General features: G+C 39.8%; 1 protein-coding gene across 1 annotated transcript; it reads left to right on the top strand.

The window, feature by feature from the left end:
* Nucleotides 1-213: 213 nt before the first annotated feature.
* Nucleotides 214-909, top strand: LOC149175443 (uncharacterized). Its single transcript, XM_089422834.1, has 2 exons — nt 214-407; nt 549-909. The coding sequence occupies exons 1-2, from the start codon at nt 331-333 to the stop codon at nt 790-792; spliced, it is 321 nt and encodes a 106-aa protein (XP_089278960.1). The 5' UTR covers nt 214-330; the 3' UTR covers nt 793-909.
* Nucleotides 910-25169: the final 24260 nt, after the last annotated feature.

Genomic DNA, 25169 nt, shown 5'->3' with positions numbered 1-25169 from the left:
ACGGGGATCGGAGACCTTGACCTAAACAAACAAAATAATCTGGAATAAAATGAAAAGCAAATAAGGAAAGAAGAAGAATATCTCATAATCTGGAATAAAAAGAAAAGCAAATGCGGAAAAAGAATATCTGGATGCCATAGGAAGGAAATCTAAACATGGTTTAAAAAGAGGGCCAGTGGAGAAACTGCAGAGACACAGTGAGTGACAAACAGTCTCTGCCATTACGCCTGCCTTAAACACAGAGAAAGAGATTGGCTTTTGCTTCGTTGATTGCTTGAGTTGCATACTAGCTACATTTATTTATTTTCTTTTTCCCTCGCTGCTTTCAGTATGGCAAAGTTTGTGTCTCCCAATAAGTTATCTTCTCTCAGATCTCTCCTAGGCGACATTGGCGTGACTCACACCTGGTACGCACCCTCACTTTCTCTAAAAATATCGTTTCAAGAATCGCAGTATGTTCGTTTGTCAATGTTAGAGTTTTGTACGTACGTGAAACAGAGAATAGAGAAAATATTAAGATTTTCGTTTCTTTATCATCTTTTATGCAGTGAACAGAAGGGTTACGGAACGTCGATAGGCGGAGCGGCGACTTCTTCGGCAGGGATGGAGGTGGCGTCAAAACAACAATGTAAAGCAGCAGAAGGAAAAGAAGAGGCGAAAGGGGAAAATAAGTGTTTCTGGATGAAGGATCCCGCCACCGGGAACTGGATTCCGGAGGACCACTTCGGTGATATCGACGTTGCTGAACTCCGAGCGAAGGTCCTGCCCTCTGGAAAGCAGAAGATGACATAAAATCGAGATGATATGCCCTACAATAATGGATAATGGATATGTTCTGCAATGGCACATCCTTCTTCTTCTGCATAAAAAAAATAAAATCACCTTTCTAATTATATCGACATATAACGTCCGTTTGTATTTGCGGGTTTATTTGAAATGAGCATCAACTTTTCGAAAACCCTATTTTACTGTGTGTGTTTATATTTAAAGTCTAGTCGAGACGCAGTACCTCGTTGAAACTTGGAACAATGTTTGTGTTGACGTGACATTTGAATGTTATTAGCTTTCACGGGCTTCGATTTTGATGTTGATTTTAATTCGCATGGCACTGACGAACCGACATGAATTTAAATTTTTCCTTTAAATATATTTGAGAATGGTTGATAATCGTTATTATCCTTCATTTAAATTTTCACAATCGTTTTTTCTCTGTTTTTAACTTAATCGAAAATGTCAAATCCAAGTGATCTAAATGATCAAATTCAATTTATTTTAAAACTCTATAAATTTGTTTTATTTTAAAATTTCAAAAATTTAATATTAAAATGTCAAAATTATCTAAGCTATATTATCAAAATTTTGAAATTCCAACTTTCTAATAATCATCTATCTAGGCTATTAAATTTGATGAACTGTCTCATCTTAAAGCTTCAACCTTGATAACTAAATTAAAAAGTTTCAAAAAGTAGATATTATAATGGTTAACCATATTTTTCAAGTGATTATTTAATATTGAATTTTTTTATATTTCTTTATATTGATTTTTATAATCTTTTATTAAAAAAATTGGAAAAACTTAAGTATTTAAATTTATAATTTTTTTTAAATAAATTTTCATTTATCTATAAAAAAAAAAAATTGATTAATAATAAAATATTAATTTTTTAATTAAATATTTTATAAAAAATATTTTATATTTTCAATAAATTTTTATAACTAAATACTCTAATTTTTTTAATAAAAAATTCTGAGTTTGTCTATACATTCAAAAATTATTTCATTAACCAAAAATCAAGTATTTACCTAAAAAATATATATGTTTTAGACCAACCCAGTAAAACAAAAAAGACATTCATATCTGGACCTAGACAATTGCCTATCTGGCCTAACACATAATAACCATCAAAATAAAAAATACAAGCTTGATGCATTTGAAGATTAAGGCAAAGGTTCTGAGTCCAATACGACTGCTGGAATTAGGTCTGCAGCTATTGTCGTTGGGTTTCGATGTGGCTCGACGGATTACAGGATGCTTCTTAATTCGTGCTAGCTTTTCAATCCATTGTCCATTTGGAAATTATAGTGTTTCATATTCCCATGCATGCGATATAGAGTTTGGAGAAAATCTCAACGATAATCTTGGATATCCTGCAATGTGCATCCCCATAAATATTGTAGTTTCCATCAAAGATCCACAATTTTTATGTACTAGCTTTACCTGTTATGTGTGTTGCTGGTGTCTTGTATCTAACTTGACCATTCTACATGCACTTCCAGGTTTGAAAGGCGCTTCTATGAGAAGACGCCACCCGTTCAAATTTAATTATTTATGTTTATATTTGTTGAGAGATTTGTTTAGGATATATGTTGGTTAATTTTGTTTCAGAGTTATGAGTTATTTTTGTGACTTTTATTTTTATTGAGTCGAAAGGTCTACAACTCATATGATGTGTAACATTGTCTGTCCTTCATCAAACTTGAAATTTTGCTCATATTGACCAAAATAAAAATTAGATAACTCTTAGCATTGTAACATCCTCACTAACAATATGAGCTAATGACTCAAATTTGTATTAGATTGACCTAATGATTCAATTTAAAGCTTCTTTAAAATAAAATAAAACTATAGCATCATTTAAGATTCTCACTTTTTAATGTTGAAAAAATCAATACCATGAGTAAAACCACTTTCAACCTTCATCCTATTTATGAAAAGCCACTCTCTACAACCATCCAATTTATAACAAAAACAAATCCAGTTTCCTTAAATTGCCAAACCCGACAAAAATGTAAAATTGGATTTTGTGAATCTTGGTTGTGCATCAAGATTTTGTGGTTAAACAACCACGAGATACTAAACCCCACTGAGGTGGAGACGAGAGAAATGGAATTCTATCGAAAGGAACATTGGGAGATGGGTTGTCAAACACTATTTTGGCCCAATGCTTTGACGATAGTTTTGAAACAAATTTTGCTGTAATGGTTTCACACCTACATAATTTTATCGGAGCAACTTTTCTCCTATCTCAGCTCCACACCCCTATCACGACATTCCATCTACCTTGCATATTTCATATGTACCCTCCCCATTACCACTCCGTTGTCAATTCAAGGATAAAGATCCTGGACTTAGCGTTACTCCTCCTAATTCGCCTATTTCTTCATCTACGAACTCTATCGGGAGTGACCTGGACTTCCTCTTACAAAGAAAGATATTGGACCTACGTACTCTCACTATCCACAAACTGAGGGGTTCTACCTCCCCCCACATCAGCCCTACCTCAACGGGAAACATTACTGTCTAACGGAAACAAAACCGAGATCGCTGACATTTTCAGGGATGTCCCAAGACAAACCCATTAACCTCCCCCATGGATCCTTTTCTGGTTGATGTCCCTATTGCTGACATCCCTCCCTCATGGGCCCTTAGAGCACGGTTGCCTGACAGTGATCTCTCATGACTTGCATTATCTGACTTAATATCTGGGGTCTGGGGGCTACCCCTAAATACTTGGCTCTCAAACATCTTTTATCCTCTTTGCATTCTTACATCATTCTCATTCGAGAATCCAAGCATAGTGTTCCATAAGCTGTTCTATATTTTCAGAAAATGTTTTTGAACTGGTACATATCTGCAACTGCTGCTGCGGGTCTCTTTGGTGGTTTGGTGGCCTTATGGGACCCTAGTTGGATCAAAATAAAGGCCTACAAGTGTTTTGTGGGTATCTTGCTAGAAGGCAGCATAAGCGGCCTGCCTGGCCGTGTACACATCCTCAACATATATGCACCATACAGAGATATATACATCTTCTGGGATAGCTTTATTTCTTCTCGGATGATGGAACTAGATTCACTCATCATCACTGTGGACCTAAATTGCACTATCATTCTGGATGAAGTTTGGAGCTACTGTAGAAAAATCGACCCCCTCGCTGGGATGATACAAGATGCTATTCTTATGCATAACTTTGTGGACATTTGCCCTACAAATATTACCCCCATATGGGACAATGGCTGTACTAGCACGACATCTATTGCTAAGAGACTAGATCGTTTTCTGATCCGCGAACAACTGCTGGGTATTCTTGGTGATGTCTGTGCTAACATCATCAATAATTTTATATCTGATCATGGGCCTATCACACTGCAATAGAGGAAAATGGACATTCGCACGGGCATCCCCTTCAAATTCAATAGATCCTGGTTAGTGTGGAGCACTTGGAAGGTATGCTTTTTGACAAGCAATCTAGTGGTTTTTCAATAATATTTCTAACCTTTTCTGCATTATGAGTCTAAAGAATATAAGGGTTTTGATAAATTGTGTGAAAATGGACAAACAAAGCTCAATCACTAATAATTGATGTTTTCTATGCAGAAGGACGCGGAAACAGGGAATCATCGAGTAAAAACAAGAAGCGAAGGGAAAGTAACTGCTGTCCCGTCGACAGGGAACCGGATGCGGACAAGATCAAGTAAAATTAGAGCCGAATAGTCCAGGAAAAGAACGCAGGATACCGAGATGGAGAACGCAAGAAAGGAAAGAGAAGAACTGAACGATTAGCGAATCCCTCAGGATCTTCGATCCTGAGGGATCGCTGCTTTAAGCTTATCTTTTGTATCTAGATATCTCCGTCATTTCTGTTATATAAAGGTACCACGCCATCGAGCGTGGGGGACGACTGTTGTTGTAATTACAAGCTTCAGAACAACTTTGATCATTAAGTTTTGTTAAGACCTGATTTTGTATACTTTTGTTAATGCAATCAATATAAAGGACTTGGTGTTCACTTCGTTTCTGCATCTGAAGTAACTTTAAGCAGTGTACCATTGGTAGCCAAGGGCCCAGCTCCGACGGTCACTTGCTGTTGTATCATACGGTGATTTGTGTGGTTTGCTTATTTCTCTTGTTTCAGTAATCCGATATATCTTTTATATGATAGACTATGCTTCCTAATTAATATCTGAATCTGAATAAGTTCTTTAACCCACATCTCTGTACTACACAAAGTGAATCTATTCGAATTTCATCCATTTCTATAGCAAGATATTGGTATGAATGTTATCATCATTGGATTCATATAAAAGGCTTGAAGATAATATCACTTTGTTTAGAAACATAGTCACATCATACATTACTCTCGGATTGCTACAGTAGTCTAGAACGTGTACATACATTTGAGTTTGCTATTCCATTTGAGTTTGCTGTTCCAATTTATATGATTGACGTTTCCTGTTTATGATAGTTTGCTGTTCCATTTAATTACTGCTGTTCCATTTGATTACTGTTGTTCCATTTTAGAATTGCTGTTCCATTTTACTTTCGCTAATCTGCCTTTATTGCTTTTGCGTGATAGCAGGCCTAAGGCTGTCGTGAGCCCAGCAAGACGCTGCCTAGCTCCCAGACCTATAAGTCCATGCTTTGGTTTTCTTTTTTTATCAGTTTCTAAAGGGAAGGGTTATTGTTTCCGTACCCTTGACTGATCAACTGCTTTGTGTGATTTTATCTTTTAAGTTGGTTTAGTTACAGCTTAGTGTTTGTTTCCTTTCAAATCATTAGAACGCTATACTACTGAGCATTACTTGGACAAAACAGCCTCGGATTGAGTTACTCCTTGAAAGAACAAAACGATCCCGGATTGACTTAATAATGTGGAATAATTGGTGGTGTGAGAGACCCTAGTTATCGCTCTACATTTTGGCGTCGTTGCCGAGGAAGGGGTAATAGCCATTTGTCCTTTATAGAGTAGTGCGCAAATCTGCTAGGAGGGAGTTGGATTTTAAAAAAGGAAGGTAAGAACCTGCGTACGGAGCATGTAAAAGCCCTGCTCCACCGTCCGCTTTCCTAGCAGAATTGATTGGTTAAATAGGATTTAGCAGTTTAATTGGAGTGCATGACTAAGCAGAAAAAGTTAGAGAAAGATCAAAAGCCTCCATCCAAAGCCAAGGGGCCGGTGACCCTTGGACGAACGACCTTCATAGACGAAATCTATAAGAAAGCCGACTCTCAGCCATCATTAGGTTATAAGAAAGTCAATTCTAAACAGCCTACTAGTTCCCTTCAGGCCTCGGGATCACCATTTGAAGCCTTTGCTGAAGTGCACAGTCAAACAGAGGAGCAGGATTTTCAAGAAATTGAAAATTTGACTCCTGGACCATTGCACGAAGGGACCCAAAGCAACCTTTGTGAAGGAGAAGGAGAAACAGGGGAAATCGAGGAACCTAGATCTCCTATTGAATTAAACCAGCCTTTAAATAGCCCGGACAAGGGAAGCGCTGTAAAAATCCTTGTTGAAGGAATTCATTCACCGCAGACAGTTGGGGCCATTATCATCCCTGATCAAGGGAGTGGTGTCAAGACAATCCCTGTTAAGACTACCCCTCCTCAACCAAGAAACACTCTCTTGGAAATTCCTGAAGATTACTGGCATATATTCGATCCCATGGCGCAGAATCAGCCAAACACCCAGACCTCCACATTGCAATATCCGATAGTAGATTCTGCAGCAAATGCGCCCATGAAAGCCATCCCTCTCCAGCATATTCCCACATTTCATGGCCTTACATCAGAAGATCCGGACGCATTCTTGTTCGAATTTGATGTATTATGTAGAGGATACGATTACACCACCGATCCCCAGAAACTGAAATTGTTCCCCTCTACATTAAAAGGGGTTGCGTTAAGATGGTTTATGGGCTTAGGTGGTGGGGTTATTAACAATTGGGATCAAATGAAAGAAGCCTTTTTAAAGAAATATCAAGATTACTGTAGGTCGAGAGAACTAAAAGATGAAATCTTTCAAATGTCAGCCAGACCAAACGAAACCCTAGAAGAATATGTGGAACGTTTCCAATATAACTTGCAAAGATCCCCTTATGCATCGCTACCTCTGCCTGATAACGTGTTGAAAACTGCATTAATTAGAGGTATGAAAGAACAATGGATCGAAACGTTAAACATTATGGGGAAAGGAGACATCTATCAGGAAAATTTTGCTGATATCATTGATCTGTGTATCAGGAGCTCAAGAGGCAGCACGAGGATAAAACCAGCGGAATATGATCGCTTCCCCAGAGATAACAGAACATCAACAGAGGGAGTAACACGGGTGGAACTTGGAAATTTGCTAGAAAATTTTAAAACTGATATCCTGGGAACATTAACTACACAACTTGACATTGTGCAGGCTAAACAGAAGCAAGCCGAGGCGGAGCAGAATCTAGCAGTTTTTTGCCCACGATGCAGGAAGAAACACAGCCACAAGGAATGCCCACTGGATACAGTCCAAATATGTGCTATCTGTACCAAGGACCACCTGACCGAAAGCTGCCCTTCACTTCCTGGTTTGAAGGCAGTATACAAAGAAGCAGAAGAGGAGCCAGAACCAGCATATTTTATTAACCAGCGTCGTCAATGGCAGCCTAGGCAATCAGGTATGTTTTCAGACCCCTCCTCTTCTTTTCAACCCCTGCAGTTCAATACTCAGCAACAGAATATGTGGCAAAACCAGTCTCAACCCCCGTTTTCAAATTGGTCACCTCAAATGTTTCCTACTCTGAATCCTTGGATGTCCCAATTTGGTTGGCCAAATTGCCCTTATCCTCCACCATATTGGCAGAATAATTCATATCCTCCGCAGTGGACCCCTTCCACTTCGCAAAGCTCATCCTGGCAGACAAGCTGGCTAAGATCGACATATCAGCCAGCAGGATCAATTCCGTTCCCTCAACCGACTCTGCCAGCCTTACAACAAAACCCCCAGCCTAATCTGAGACCGCAGCTCCCAGCCCAACCCAACCCTAATCCAAATAATAGACCAGTTCAATCTCTTCAAATTATAGAATCCTTAGAAATTGAATCTGATCTGCGGGAGTGCAACGATCTTCAGTTAAGATCTGGGCGAATAATAGAAACAGAGGGAGACAAAACAATTCGCATTGAAGATCAGTTACCAATAGAACAACCCCCACAACAGAAGGATGAAAACAAAGAGCAAAACAATAAACAAGCAAGTACATCCTCTCCTCCTTTCCTAGAACGATTAGCCATATCTCGACCTATACAATCTCCAGACTTCGACATTTTGGGAGAATTACAAAATTTGTATATAAAGATTCCATTCCTCCAAGCCATACAAGATATTCCTATATATGCAAAAACCATAAAAGAATTGTGCATCAAAAAATCAAGGAGGAATACAAATACTAACCCCAGAGTCCAAGTAGTTGGTACTTTATCCGACCTATTATCAGGAAAAGAGGCACCTATCAAATATGAAGATCCCGGGAACCCAATTGTAACTGTCCAAATCTATGGCCAAACCCTGACTAACGCTCTAGTTGACCTGGGAGCTGCAATCAACATTTTGACAACCTCCACCTGCCAAAAGCTTGGCATTACGTCAGTAGAACCTACCTCTACTCTGTTAGAATTGGCAGATCGATCTGTAGTTCGACCAGAAGGTACTCTGAATGATGTCATGGTTTCCGTAGATTCCTGGGAATATCCCACAGATTTCCTGGTAATTAATCCTAAAACCCGACTAGATGGACATCCGTTAATCCTAGGCAGACCCTGGCTTGCTACTGCCGATGCCTACATTGGCTGCCGGCAGGGAAACATGACTATAACTAAAGGACCAGATGTTAAAAATTTAATTTTATATCCTCCAGCACAGCCAAGCCTGCCAATGATTAAAACTAACTCTTATCCTGTGTCATATCTTGCTAACAATATCAGATCTCCATTAACTATACAGAAGGCTTTAGACTTTAAAGATCAAACAGAAGACGACGCCATTAACAATTTTATTAGTCAAACTGAAGCTAGAACACATATGCAGTGTTTTATGATAGAAGCAGCATTTGACAGTGAGCTAGAAGAAGATCCTTTAAAAGATCCACATGACCAAACAATACCAGTAATTGTTGTTGCCAATAGCAAAGTAGTGGAAATTGAACCTGGTAAAACTCTGAATATTAACGCCAACCTTACATCAGATCAAGAAATAAAGCCTGTTAATCTGTTACAAAAATACAAGGATGCATTTGCGTGGGATTATCCTGACATGAAGGGGATTGATCCTCAATTATGCACCCATCACATCTATATAGAGAAAGATGCAAGACCTATCCGTCAGCCACAAAGAAGACTCAACCCTCACCTAAAAGAGATAGTAAAAGACGAACTTCAGAAGCTCTTAGATGTTAACTTTATTTACCCTATCTCTGACAGTAAATGGGTCTCTCCCCTTGTGGTGGTACCCAAGAAAAATGGAAAATGGAGGATTTGCGTGGATTACAGGGAGTTAAACAAGGCTACACAGAAGGATCACTTTCCCCTCCCATTTATAGACCAAGTATTGGACACGTTAGCAGGGAAGAAATTTTTCTCCTTCTTGGACGGCTTCAGTGGATATAACCAAATCCAAATTGCCCCTGAAGACCAGGATAAAACTACCTTTACGTGCCCCTGGGGAACGTTTGCCTATCGAGTATTACCCTTCGGCCTATGTAACGCCCCTGCTACATTTCAAAGGGCTATTCTTAGTATTTTTGCAGATCTAATAAACGATGGACTTGAGGTGTATATGGACGACTTCACACCGTATGGGGATGAATTTGATCCAGCTCTGGATACCCTGGAAAAAGTTCTACAACGTTGCATTGCTACCAGACTTTGCCTGAGCCACGAAAAGTGCTACATGATGATGACGGAAGGGCTCATTCTAGGGCACTACATTTCAGCAGCTGGCATCCAGGTAGACCCTGCTAAAATTCAGATTCTTTTGCTCATCCCTACCCCCACTACTCAAACAGAGGTACGTAGTTTCCTTGGATTTTCTGGATATTACAGACGGTTTATAGAACATTATTCACGAATTGCAGCACCTCTATATGCCTTAACTGGTAATGTTGATTTCTTGTGGACAGAGAAATGTGACCAGGCTTTTAAAGAATTGAAAAAGTTGCTGTCAATAGCTCCAGTCCTTCGAGGACCAAACTGGAATTTGCCATTCCAGATCTCATATGATGCCTCGGATACAGCAATCGGTGCAGTCCTAGGACAAGAAGAGGATAAGAAGCCATACGCTATTTACTATATTAGCAAAAATTTATCCTCTGCCGAACTCAATTATACTGTTACTGAAAAGGAATTCCTGGCTGTAATTCATGCTGTTAATAAATTTAGGCATTATATTACAGGTTATCCTGTTGTGTTATATACAGATCATTCTGCTATCAAATATCTAGCAAACAAACCTGTCACGAATGCTAGAGTAACTCGATGGTTGATCCTGTTGCAGGAGTTCGACATCACAATTAAGGATCGACCCGGCAAGGAGAACCCTGTAGCCGACTTCCTCTCAAGAATACCCAAATCAATCGAAACAGCAGCAGTAGAAGATCAATTCCCTGATGAACATCTGTTTGCCATTGCCATTCGAACACCCTGGTATGCTGATGTCACCAATTACCTTGCAGTGGGTAAGTTACCAAAACACCTAACCCCTCAGGAACGAAAGCAAATTGTTCAAAAAAGCACTCGATTTTCGTGGATTGGAGACCATTTATTCCATACAGGGGCAGACATGCAAATCAGGAGGTGTATTCGAGAGGATGAGATCCTAGACATCTTAAAAGCTTGTCATAATGGACCATGCGGGGGGCACTTTGCCGACAAAAGAACATCACATAAAGTACTACAGGCAGGATACTATTGGCCTACAATTTTTAAGGACGCGAAAAAGTTTGTACAAGCCTGTGACAGCTGCCAGCGAGCAGGAAAACCTGTTCAAGCTGATGAAATGCCTCTGAGACCACAAGTGGTTATTGAGCCATTTGAACGATGGGCTCTCGATTTCGTCGGGCCCATTAACCCACCATCAAACCAGAGGACATACATCCTGGTAGCAACAAACTATGTTACTAAATGGGTTGAGGCTGAATCATTAGCTAGGGCTACAGAAGATTTGGTAATACAATTTTTGTTCCATTTGTTTGTACGTTATGGACTTCCGAGAGAAGTAATTACAGATGGTGGACCACAATTTGTTGGAAATAAACTAGCTGCAACACTTGACAACTATCATATCCAACATAAGATCACTACTCCCTACCATCCGCAAGCAAATGGACAAGTAGAAAACAGTAACAAGATAATTGAATCAATCTTAACAAAGACTATCGCATCACACAGGCATGATTGGGCTGCTCGGCTACCTGAAGCACTGTGGGCTTATAGAACCACATGGAGAAGTACGACAGGCTATTCACCTTATCAATTGGTGTTTGGGAAACAACCAATCTTTCCTATCGAATTTGAGATCCAAACACTACGAACTGCACAAGAGGTCGGCTTAGATCTGAATGAGGCACAGATCAATCGACTACGACAAATCAACGAATTGGATGAGATTAGGCTCTCTGCATTACAAAACACAGCATTAATCCAACAGCAGCGAGCTAAGTGGCATGATGCACTTATAAAGAATAAAGTCTTCCATGAAGGAGACTGGGCTCTATTATACGATTCTCGGTTCTAGGATTTCCCGGGGAAACTCCAGACTCGCTGGCTAGGACCATATGAGATCCAGAAGGTGCACGACAATGGGACCCTCACTCTGATCACAATTGACGGTTCTGGACATACGTTCAAAGTAAATGGCCACCGAGTTCGTCTCTATCGAAGACCTCTTACTCGGGAATCCTTTTGTCAACAGCTACACCAAGATACTGATTTGGAGATCTTAGGAGAGGAAGCGAAATCTTCCTCACCTATAACTTAAGCAACTCGTTTTTCATAATTTGTACATAACATCCTGTACATATGTTCTTTTCATCTTTGTTTGTAGTATTTTTATTACCTTATTTTGCACAGCACTTTTTGATTTTGCTGTTCCTTTTCAAAAGGAACAGCACTGGTTTGATTTTGCTGTTCCTTTTCAAAAGGAACAGCACTCGTGTGATTCTGCTGTTCCTTTTCAAAAGGAACAACACTTTTGGTGTTTTGCTGTTCCTTTGCGAAAAGGATCAGCACTTGGTGTTTTGCTGTTCCTTTGCGAAAAGGAACAGCACTTTTTGCTTTGTTGTTCCTTTGCGAAAAGGAACAGCACTTTTTGCTTTGCTGTTCCTTTGCGAAAAGGAACAGCACTTTTTGCTTTGCTGTTCCTTTGCGAAAAGGAACAGCACTTTTTGCTTTGCTGTTCCTTTGCGAAAAGGAACAACACTTTTTTGCTTTGCTGTTCCTTTGCGAAAAGGAACAACACTTTTTGCTTTGCTGTTCCTTTGCAAAAAGGAACAGCACGTGTGGATTTTTGCTGTTCCTTTGCGAAAAGGAGCCGCACTTTTGTGTTTTGGAATTTTTTTGCTATTCCTTTGCGAAAAGGAACAACACTTTTGTGTTTTGGAATTTTTGTTGTTCCTTTGCGAAAAGGAACTGCACTTTTTGCTTTGTTGTTCCTTTGCGAAAAGGAACAACACTTTTTTGTTTTGTTGTTCCTTTGCAAAAAGGAACAGCACGTGTGGATTTTTGCTGTTCCTTTGCGAAAAGGAACAGCACGTGTGGATTTTTGTTGTTCCTTTACGAAAAGGAACAGCACTCTTTGTGCTTTGCTGTTCCTTTGCGAAAAGGAACAACACTCGTGTATTTCTTTTTCCAAGATACAGAATTTGGCTAATTCTGCTATTTCTTTTCCACAAGATAACTCATTTACATGCTTCTCTCAGAGAGGACACCATCAGAACCTTTCTGCTCCTATTGGGACGTTTTGCGATTATGCTCTCCTAAATCCTTTAAGATATAGCAATGACATTATGCAATGAACATAAAGCATGATATACCGAAACCAGCATATCATAAATCGCTACTATTTTAACAGTCAGTATATATAAGAAGACAAGAGGAGGGACATTAACTTTCGTCTTCACTGTCATTATCTTATTCCCGAACCGTGGTTTGGTAATTTTTATCATGTCGATCTCCCTAAAAAATTTCTTGATCATTACTGAGGAATATGAGCAAACGATTTATATCTGTCTGTTGGGATTGTAAGACTTCTTCCACCATTCCCCGCTCTTAAGGAGTGCAGAACCACCCTTATGTGTAATTGAACAAAGAAAAAGAGAAGTGTGCTGCAAAAGAAGAATAAAAGAAAAAATAAAAACAAGATATGAAATCGTCAAATGCAGGATAGGGGGTCTCATTCAGAGCCAGCCTACCATGATCATAAGGATGGAAGCGAAGTGGAATTCCCATTACGGCCACCACACCAGGGATATGGTCCAAAGGTAAAATAACAAGCAAACCTTGGAACATGAGGTCTCATCACGAGCCGGCCTGACCACGTTTCGTGCCTACCTCGTGAATGGCATTATGGTTATCCAGTCACCAAGCCAGCATAATGGCCTGTATTTTGACAAAGCACTCTTCAGTAGATACACAAAGGATAATGGTTCCGGAGGGTGAGATAAACAACTTTGCCAAGGTTATGAACACCTATTGGCAGCAGAGCTCTGTTAATGGCATTGGAGTCGTAATATTTACACCAACAGTTATGATATTAAGTCTGTTTGTCTTTTATATCCTTTGCATGTATCATATGTCACACCCTGATATAATTATCGCATGAACATTATCACCAATCATGGCAACGGAATTGACAATGACTGCTGGAGACTTGGTACAGTTGACAGACGTCCAACCCCTCAGTTCCTCATTATATCACACTGGCTTATCTAAAAAGCGATCCACTTTTCTGCCTCGGTTTCGGTACTCCATTGTCCTTTTACAACATGGCATAATTCTCCCTGCTGTACTTTATGATTTGACTCCCGACTGGCTGCTGCTCCTCTCTTTGACGGCTGGGGGCAGCCTATCAGATCGCGGGGGGGAGGTAACCTCATTACTCCAATGGTTACGTGGCTGCACACCATTCGGGCAAAATAATGGCACAATTTAATGGTATGATGATCTCATTCTACGGACTGCCATCCACGATCTTTCTCTTTGCTGCATGCTCTGCGAAGATCCTTCCTAAAATTAGCATCGAGTATCCTCTCTGCTTGGTAAATACTGCAAATAGTTGCTGTTTCATTCCTGAGTCTATTTTTGGAGTAAGCTATGGGCGGGAGGACAATCCGAAGTGAACCGCACAAGCTGACCGCGTCCGCTGCTGCCCGCGAAATTCTGGAAAATGCAGGATGGTTGAATTACTTCAACCGCCTGCAAGAATCGAATGAGGCTGTAGCGTTGGAATTCCTGCAAAATTTGCAGGAAAACCACTCTATAGTCGGAGGAAAGCGGATAGGAGTTACGGAGGACATTATCGCAGAAACCTCAGGATTACCAGTTGTTGGACCCAGATGGGAGCTGAAGAAGGAAAGACTGCAGAAAGTAATGGAAATTTTCCAAAGCGAAGGCCAAAGTCTGACAGTCAAAGGGAAAGGAGTTCTACCGACAACACTGGGGGAACCCTGGACCGAGCTGGCGAAGATAGTGCAGAGCTATATCACCTGCGAAGGGAGAAAAGATGTGGTAAGGGCTCGTCACTTAAAACTTCTAGCTGTTTTAAAGGGAAAATGTTCTGTAAATCTCCCTGCCCTTTTAAATTCGTTATTACATGATGCGGCCCGAAGCCTGAAGAAGGCTCAGCACACAGATACGGTTGTTAGCCACCACGGACTGATTCGGCTAATAATAAGCCACAGTCTTACCCAACAGCAAGGCATCTGGGAGGAATTGGTCGAAACAGTTAAAGAGGGACTGGCTGTACCACCCCCAAAATCTGAACGAACCTCCAGCACACTGGAACGTTCAGAAAAACATAAGAAGCCAGCAGCAGAAAAGCATGCTGTTTCAAAACGAAAGCAGTCCTCCAGCACGCCGGAACAATCAGAGAAACGTAAGAAGTCGGCAGCAGAAAAGCATGCTGTTTCGAAACGGAAGCAACCCTCCGATACGCCGGAACGACCAGAGGAACCTAGAGAACCTGTTGGCACTCCCAACGTGCCTGAAAGACCTAGGAAGTCAGCTCGATTGGTTCGAATACGGGGAAGGTTGGAAAAGATTCAGAAAACTGCGGCCCAACCAATTGAAATCGAGGACGAACCTCCGGAAGTGGAAGGTGAATTACCCGAAGGAAATGCTGAGTAATCAGGGGCTGGAACTAACCAGCCAGAAGGAGGAATTGAAGAAGGACACGACCAATCTGAAGGAGAAGAGACCACCAAGCGAGACAATCAAGAAGAAGAAAACGCACAATCTATGGGTAGCCCGTTGCAAGACCCTCCAGGAGAAGAGGAATTGGCAGCAGTTCTGGCCAATATGAGAGGATACGGCCAAGCCTCCAGTACAGGAGGCATCCTTGATGGCCCCGCAGAAGAATAATTACCCGAAGAAAGGCATGCAAAAGAGGCAGGGGAAGAAAACCTGCCTGGCTATGGTAATGAAGCAGAAGACATCAATCTGGGACCAAACCCTAAGGCCAAACCCTCTGCTGAGGCAAGGGAAATTGAAAAATTGAGAAAGAAGCAGCAGAGGATGCTGGGCACGATAGCCAGACTCCGGCAACAAATTAGAATGTTGAAAGCCAGTCTGAGAATACAAAAAACTGCAAGGAAAAGGAAGAGGACTATGGCAGCAAGAACCCCGAGGGTTAGAGTTCGTTTTGATGGACGAAACCCCATCAGGAGACCTACTGTCGAGGAACAGTCTGCTGTTCCAAATGATAATGAGGAACAAGGTGCTGTTCCAATAGAAACTGCTGTTCCATCTGGCCCGGAGGAACGAATGGACATTCCAATGGAACAGCAAGAGGCTCCGGTGGCAGGAAGACCACAGCAACCCTTTGTTCGCATTAAAAAGGAAACGGATAGCAAAGAGGTTCAAACAGAAGCACCTCCCTCGGGTGTAATTCGGGTCCGAAATTCCAAACAACGTAATAAGAAGGTCCAGGTTAAACTTTCAGCTTCTACGGCTGTGTGGAAGAAAGACCCAAAAACCAGAACCTTGCATAAAATGATGAAGGAAGCCCAGCAGGAGGCCGAGCAGTTGCGAGAACAGACGGTCCCCAAGGAAAGATATGAAGAGCTCCAACAGCAACTTCGAAACATCAGTCAGTCTGAGAGCCAGGCCTTTGAAGGATGGCAGAAGGAGCAGGAAAAGGCTGCTAAGGTAGCTCGTCGACTAGATAGTGTTGTTAAGCAGATGGACACCCTGTGTTCCTTGTATACTGATGTTTTGACTTGTAGAGCCCCTGCTAAAAATTATGCTTTGTTTTTGCTTGAACGATATTTGAGATTAAAAATAAAAGTTGTTAGGGCAGGAGCACCTATCCATATCAACACTTTTAATGATTTTATAAACTGCTGCAAGCACTATGGAGTTAAAGTTCAAAGGTTGTTATGTGAATTTTACCTGCACAATCTTGTCTTAGACCAGGAAACTGATTTGAATCCTGGCCCTTTCGTTGGCGATATACAATTCCAAGCCTTTATCTCATTTGGGGTGAATCAGTTAAAATGGCTTAAAGCTTACAACATCTTCCAGAGGCAAAAGAATAGTTTAGACCTATGGGTACGAGCTGAACCTAGGGACCTAGCAGCATTATGGAGAGAGCATAGGAGTGTGATGAGGATCCCAGGTGTCATGAAGATATTAGGTCCCATGCATGGAGACTTGATCCGAAATGGTCTGGAGTATTTCCTGACTATTAAAGACCATGCCCTCCATGCTGCAAAGTTTCGCTACCGAACCTCTAACCCAAACATCCAGCTCAGGGAACCCTTTAACTTTGAGAATTTTGAATTGGCTGCCAGTCGGTTGAGTCTCTATGGGGAACGGATTCTGCGAGCAGGACCATTCTGGTTGGGGTATCGGTTTCGCAGCCCAATTATTTGGCATCCTGCACCTGGATATCAGGCCCTATATGAGATGCCTGCAGATCAGTTAGATCAGTTCTTTGACCATCTAGTTGCTAATCATGGTTGTCGACCTCTTCGTGAGATCCCTTCTCCGGCCTACTCTCTCACAGCCTTGCATGTCAATTATAACGTTTTCATGAGGACATGAAACAGGGTAAGCAGGGGGGTGTGTGGAGCACTTGGAAGGTATGCTTTTTGACAAGCAATCTAGTGGTTTTTCAATAATATTTCTAACCTTTTCTGCATTATGAGTCTAAAGAATATAAGGGTTTTGATAAATTGTGTGAAAATGGACAAACGAAGCTCAATCACTAATAATTGATGTTTTCTATGCAGAAGGACGCGGAAACAGGGAATCATCGAGTAAAAACAAGAAGCGAAGGGAAAGTAACTGCTGTCCCGTCGACAGGGAACCGGATGCAGACAAGATCAAGTAAAATTAGAGCCGAATAGTCCAGGAAAAGAACGCAGGATACCGAGATGGAGAACGCAAGAAAGGAAAGAGAAGAACTGAACGATTAGCGAATCCCTCAGGATCTTCGATCCTAAGGGATCGCTACTTTAAGCTTATCTTTTGTATCTAGATATCTCCGTCATTTCTGTTATATAAAGGTACCACGCCATCGAGCGTGGGGGACGACTGTTGTTGTAATTACAAGCTTCAGAACAACTTTGATCATTAAGTTTTGTTAAGACCTGATTTTGTATACTTTTGTTAATGCAATCAATATAAAGGACTTGGTGTTCACTTCGTTTCTGCATCTGAAGTAACTTTAAGCAGTGTACCATTGGTAGCCAAGGGCCCAGCTCCAATGGTCACTTGCTGTTGTATCATACGGTGATTTGTGTGGTTTGCTTATTTCTCTTGTTTCAGTAATCCGATATATCTTTTATATGATAGACTATGCTTCCTAATTAATATCTGAATCTGAATAAGTTCTTTAACCCACGTCTCTGTACTACACAAAGTGAATCTATTCGAATTGCATCCATTTCTATAGCAAGATATTGGTATGAATGTTATCATCATTGGATTCATATAAAAGGCTTGAAGATAATATCACTTTGTTTAGAAACATAGTCACATCATACATTACTCTCGGATTGCTACATTAGTCTAGAACGTGTACATACATTTGAGTTTGCTGTTCCATTTGAGTTTGCTGTTCCAATTTATATGATTGACGTTTCCTGTTTATGATAGTTTGCTGTTCCATTTAATTACTGCTGTTCCATTTGATTACTGCTGTTCCATTTTAGAATTGCTGTTCCATTTTACTTTCGCTAATCTGCCTTTATTGCTTTTGCGTGATAGCAGGCCTAAGGCTGTCGTGAGCCCAGCAAGACGCTGCCTAGCTCCCAGACCTATAAGTCCATGCTTTGGTTTTCTTTCTTTATCAGTTTCTAAAGGGAAGGGTTATTGTTTCCGTACCCTTGACTGATCAATTGCTTTGTGTGATTTTATCTTTTAAGTTGGTTTAGTTACAGCTTAGTGTTTGTTTCCTTTCAAATCATTAGAACGCTATACTACCGAGCATTACTTGGACAAAACAGCCTCGGATTGAGTTACTCCTTGAAAGAACAAAACGATCCCGGATTGACTTAATAATGTGGAATAATTGGTGGTGTGAGAGACCCTAGTTATCGCTCTACAGTTAGAGGATCCTGATTTTAATAAACTGGTGTTGGAGACTTGGGGTCGTAATTGTGTTCCCGGCCCTTTCCCCCATGGTTAACATTCTTGATGAACTTGACTCCCTCCATGGGAATGTCAAATACTTGCAGAAGTAGAAGCTCAAGGACCTTAGAAGTGAACTCATTAACATTCAATGTGAACCAAACTCAATTCGGTCCATGATTTCCTCCCACTGTCTTTCTGCTACTATTTGGTCTCGTATTCATACCCTTGAACTTAGGAAAAAGAATCTCTTTTTTATTGAGGAATCCACATGGAGATTGAAAAGCAGGGTGCTATGGATTAAGGAAGGTGATCTCAACACTAGATTCTTCCACCGTTATGCAAATCATCATCACAATATCAACACCATATGGGAGATTAATGATACTGACGGACATATTCTCCAGTCACAAGAAGGGATTAGTAACGTTGCTGTACAATATTTTCAAAAGGCATATGGCCATAATGAAAATATTATTGTTGAGGACCTAATTTGGGGGATTGATCCTTATCTGATTATGTTTGATGCGGAGAAAAATGATGAATTTTATAAGGAAGTCACCGAGGATGAATTACTGGGCGTCCTTAAATCATTTAAGGGAGACAAAAGTCCGGGTCCTGATGGATGGATGGTTGAACTTTTCACCCACTTTTTTGAACTCTTCAAAGGAGATTTATTGGGCATGGTGGAGGAGTCGAGGACCATGGGCTTTATACATCATCATATCACCTCCACATATATTGCTCTCATTCCCAAACACAACTCTTCAAAGTGCTTCTCTGACTACAGGCCCATATCACTCTGCAATCTCATATACAAAATCATATCAAAGACCATTGTCAGCCGCATGCGCAGTACTCTTTCTTGCTATATCACTCCTGAACAACATGGTTTTCTCCAGGACAAGCTTATTCACAACATTGTTGCAAATGCATAGGAGGGCATGCACACGATCCACACCAAGCATTTAAATGCTGCTATCTTATAGATTGACCTTCAGAAGGCATATGACTGCCTGGATTGGGGCTTCCTCCAATTTTTCCTCATCAAAATTGGATTACGACCCAGATGTGTTGATTGGATTATGGCTTGTGTTGACAATGTCAACTATGCTGTTATCATTAATGGATATCCAACAAAAATTTTCCATGTTGGCCAGGGTCTTCGGCAGGGATGCTCCCTCTCCCCACTACTCTTCATCCTGGCGATGGATGGTTTAAGCTTGCACATAAAAAAAGTGGTTCTGGAGGATCAATTCCAGCCACTGAAGATGGGAAACAACATCAACATTTCACATAATCTCTTTGTCGACGATATTCTCATCATGGGTATGCTATGTCGTTTTTCTTGGTTATGTCTCTTTCACATTTTCAATAGATTTGTAAATGTTGTTGGCTTGCATATGAATGTTAATAAATCTATTTTATATCATGGACAATGTGACATGGAGTCTATTACATATATCAAAGGTATATTTGGCATTGAGACAATGCTAATACAAAATGGTATGAAATACCTTAGATACTGTATCAAACCCTATTGCTACAGAATTGTTGATTGGCAATGGCTTGCTGATCATTTGTACAAAAAGATATCTGGGTGGGATTTTAGGTGCCTGTCACTAGGGGTCAGGTTATACTCACGCAAGCAGTCCTGTCTCAGATGGGGGTTTATTGGGCACACCTATTTTACATCCCTGCCTCTATTATAAACTATCTAAACCACTTAATGGCTAACTTCATTTGGGGGTGGAGCCACAAAAGGAAAAAATACCACTTGGCCAAATTATCCAACATCACTTTCCCTAAGGGTATGGGGGTATGGGGAATCATGGACCTTCGTCGGTTTAGGGGGTCACTGCTGATTAAATCCCTTTGGAGGGGTTTATTTGGATCCGGCACATGGAGTAAGATCATACATCACAAATATCTTAGGGATAAAGACTTCATATTTTGGTACAAGAAAGGAAACAAGGATCAACTATTTGGCTTAGTTTTCTAAAAATTGAAAAAATATTTATTCATCATCTTGCATGGAAGTTTCAATCAGACAACCGCATTCTTATTGGTATAGACCCAAACCTGGGTGTTGGAATTGAATGTTTTCTCTCTGAGAGGCTTATTCATCTCCTTAATGGACGTGGCATATATTTCTGGTGCCAAGTCATTAATGGTTGGCAAGGACTAATCCCCATATGGAAAAATGCTCAGGAGATCGGGTTTTATGGACTAATGGAATTGGAGTGGAATCAGATAATTTTTGCTATGAAACACCTCGACATCTTCCGTTCAGAAACACAGGATAAAATCATATGGTCGGGGAAGATGGCATTGGATAATATCATTGTGGCTAACACATATTTAACCCTTTGCAAATTGGACGCTAGACATGGGGAGAACCAAGTTTTATATGCATTCTGGAAAACAAAAATTCCATTTAAAATTATCATCTTCACATGGTTGGTCTACCACAATAGAAATCTTATTTGGGAGAATCTGCAGAAAAGGAAATGGTATGGTCCTGAAATGTGCTCTATTTGTAAAAGAGATGCCAAAAATAACAATCATATTTTTCTTCATTGTCTGCATACTGTACAGGTATGGAAAAAGTTATCATCTCTCATTGGTTTCCCATATATACATCATAATTGCATTGTGGACTCTCTAAAATGGTGGAGTACTCAGAAATCTTCTTGGAGAGCCATTCCACTTTTTCTTTTCTGGGCAATCTGGAATTGGAGAAATAGGTATATTTTCCAGAACTCTCCGGAAGATTTCCATATGGTTGTTGATAGAATCATCACAAATCTCTCTATATATTCTACTCAATCCTCATGCACTAATAACACACTACAGAAGCAAATCAATATGCAGTTCTTATATCCGATGGGGTTTTTTGATGGAGCAGCACAAAGGAATTCCTGTGCATGTGGTTTTTGGATTTTTATGTCTGTTGATTTGTCTTACAGGGTCTATTGGAATGGAGGTTGCAGCACCAACACCACCACATAAGCATTAGCCCTATGGGGACTCTTATGGTTCAACAATTTCCTTGATAACCCCCACTTACATATATATGGAGATTCAAAGATCATCATTGATTAGGTCTCAGGGAAAGCCTCCATAAACAATCCCATGTTAGAGGGCTGGCTGGAGCAGATTGATCTTCTTTGGCAACTCCTCAGAGGCTCCACAATCCAGCATATTGGTTGGAACCAGAACAAGGAAGAAGATAGACTATCCAAAAAGGGAATATAAGGGTTGATCGGCAAATCGTACTTGGAGATTACATGGGAACATAATATTTTTGATATGGGGGACTTCCAATTTCCTGGATAATTCTCTCTACTCTTTCCTCTCTTTTTGGTAAATTTTTGTGTATATGTCTTTTTATCTAGCTATACAGATGCCTAGAGCCATGGGACGACACTGCCAAGATTGAATGATATGATACTATGTTTTTTCATGTGGTTCGAAGGTTTTGAATATATCATTGCATTTCAGATGCTTTGATCATCGCTTCTGGGCATATCGCTTGTGAACTTATAGAGCATTACATGTCCTTTTTATTGAGATTAGGTAGCACTATGCTCTCATACATTCCAGGATTGTTGATATGATGTGAACTATCATGTATATTTTTATCTGATAACATAATATCCTACTTTTTTCTTCTTGAAAAAAATAATTAGAACTGAAAAAAGGGAAAATTTATGTTTATGTAAATTTCCAACAAAATCTTTACTTATGTATTTTACTTACCTAAAACTAACCTGAAATAAATTTATCTTGTTTAGTTTTTTCCTCATTGATTAATAGGCATTCGGTTTGAATTTTTACCAAATGAAGGGGGTGATGTTTCTACTTAAAGCAGTATGATCTAGCGTATAATGTATCTACAGGTGGAGGACCTCTCACACTTATTTGTTTGCTTAGAATTATGTTACTCCAGCATAATTTGACATCTCATATCTCTCTCTCTCTCTCTCTCTCTCTCTCTCTCGATATATATATATATATATATATATATATATATATATATATATATATATATATATATATATATATATATATATATATATATATATAGATATATAAGTGTGAATTATGATCATCTCTTCACTATCGGTCTTGCTGAAGTGACTCTCTAGAATCCAATCCCCCGTGGCCAGATTCCTCATCCTGAACGCTTTTCTCTTATTATTCCCTCAGCCTACACCCACAGCAAACACATTGAAAGGATCCTCTCTTCTTATAAACTAGTGGATGATATTCCTTTGATTTGGAATAATATTTCTAGAATATTATAATTGGTACTTCTTGTATTGGCAATGACATTCATAAGATCCAAGAGTAACTCAATTTGTATAATTTAAGTTCAACAGATTGATGGTGTTTCCATAAGTGAAATTTTGTTGAGATTTAATTGTTACAGTGAACTCAATGGGCTAAAACACTTGCACAGAATTTCGAAAAGAATAACACTTACATTAACAAACACTCAAAATACTCAATTCATAACTAGAAGAATTTAACACACTTTAAACCATATTAAGTCTCGAACTATAAGTCCTAATTATCATTATTATTGTTGCTACTATTAGTCAATTTCTAACTTGTAGGTTACATGTAAAAATAATTTATTCTAAAGAAATAGGTCCTTACAGATTGAGAATCATGACCAAGATTTTAGCTATGAAAAATATGCATATTGGTAAAGTGAGTGGCATCATAAAGTATCAGAGTAGTTTAATCCTTGATTGTGATGTAGCTACTATAAGCTTGTAGAACTAACATGTATGACACAAATAGATAGAAATTGGAAGTCCCACACGCTATTAATGCTCAACTTCATGTAGAGAACTAGCACTTGAAGGAACATATATTGATGTTTAACTAGAGGGTAAAACAGATGGGGATGAAATTTGAAATTTCCACAATACTACTACCATTGCTAAAAAAGGATTTTTTTTGAATGCTAAGACTTCCCTAGGGTGGTTATGGTAGATTAGAATTTGGGACAAGGGCAGAGTTCAAATTGTACACTTCGGATAACAACATCATATTAGATAACTGGTAGGAGGAGAGGTTCGCTTGGAAGACATATTAGTTGTAACAAGTGTTGGAACATAAGGAGGATGACTTGGCACTCCAAGTAGTTGTCAAATATCCCAAAGAATTCTAAAGAAACCTTCCATTGTCGATACCAAAGTCAACTCCATGATTGAGACAATTGTGGTAAGCTCATCTTCTGCAAACATTTATTTCTCTTGGTTGTCTTGTTATTTCTACAAACACCACAAACAATTATAGTCTTGAGAGTCCCTCCTTTAGTGCATTATTTTTTGAAGTTACATTAAATGTTCAATTGCAAAGTGGCCTATAGCCTATCCCATTTCTCATTGAGATTACATACACCCACATGCAAATGTACATGTTGTTGTTCTAGTATCTCTTGTGTTCATCTCTCCATGTTGATTTTGTGGTATGGGTAGTCTTTGCATCAACAAAATTCCTTTTCATGAAAGTTTTCTTGGCTTAGGAATATCCATACGCTGGAAGGCATAACACTCTTCTCTTCACTCGGTGAATGGTCTGTTACTATTTATCACACCTGAATCACAATATGCTATCGCTATCAAATATACAACTGTTGAAGTTTCTAAGTCTACTTGTTAGAAAACCTCCATGTACTTTACTGATTTATTCCTACCCACTTGTTCTTTTACTTAACAAGTTATTTACAATGTAAATACTGAAAATAAACACTAGTGCATGCTCAAAATCTTATAGATCATCAACTAAAGGAAACAGATACAAGCACACAAAATGACACCATTATTTTTGGTCCAATGTCCCTAGAAAAACCCAATGCGGGAAAATCGGTGCAACTATCTTAGGGTTTTCTTATTAAGCAACTTCAGAGTAAATCTAGGTGCCAAATCCGGCTTACCCAATAGATAATTCCCTTGGCAGTAGTACCTCTTAGTCTGAGACAGATGTCTTGACAGAAACCCTGGATAAACCCTCTGGCAGATCCTCAGCTCCAATCTACCCTAGAAACCCCAACGTCATCTTCTCTGAACTGCGTCAACCTCTCTCCGCCTAGCATTGGCCCTGCGTCACCCTGAATAGGCCTGCGTTAGCCTCAAGAAGCCTTGTGTTAGCTATGCTGGCCTCTCTGAAGCACTGCACAGCTCCTGGCTGCCTTTGCGTGGCCTTGCATGAGCGCTGGCTTCTACTACGTCACTCTCTCTAGCTCCTGCTCTGATCTCCTGACACTATCTTTTCCTCTCTGTCTCTCTGTACTCACTTCCCCTCAGCTACAACTCTGATCATTGATTCTATCTCTCTTAGAAAACCCCTCTCTAGAGAATAGAATGACTGATCATCTGGTGTCCCCTCCAAGTGACTCTCAAGCCTCCTCTTATACTTTTCTCGTTGACATATCAACGACCGAGATTAAGTCCCTAATCGATGGATAATATTAGATCTGGAATGATCCATGTCTTTTGGACCATTCTAACACAATTTATATTAATCCACATTAATATTTTAATTTCCCTAAGTT

The sequence above is a fragment of the Pinus tabuliformis genome, chromosome 4_1, assembly GCF_031772625.1.
Source record: "Pinus tabuliformis cultivar Carrire ecotype Pingquan chromosome 4_1, CPIR1, whole genome shotgun sequence".
Taxonomy (NCBI): Eukaryota; Viridiplantae; Streptophyta; class Pinopsida; order Pinales; family Pinaceae; genus Pinus; species Pinus tabuliformis.
The sequence above is the reverse complement of the archived record's forward strand: the minus strand, read 5'-3'. Positions and strand labels throughout refer to the sequence as shown.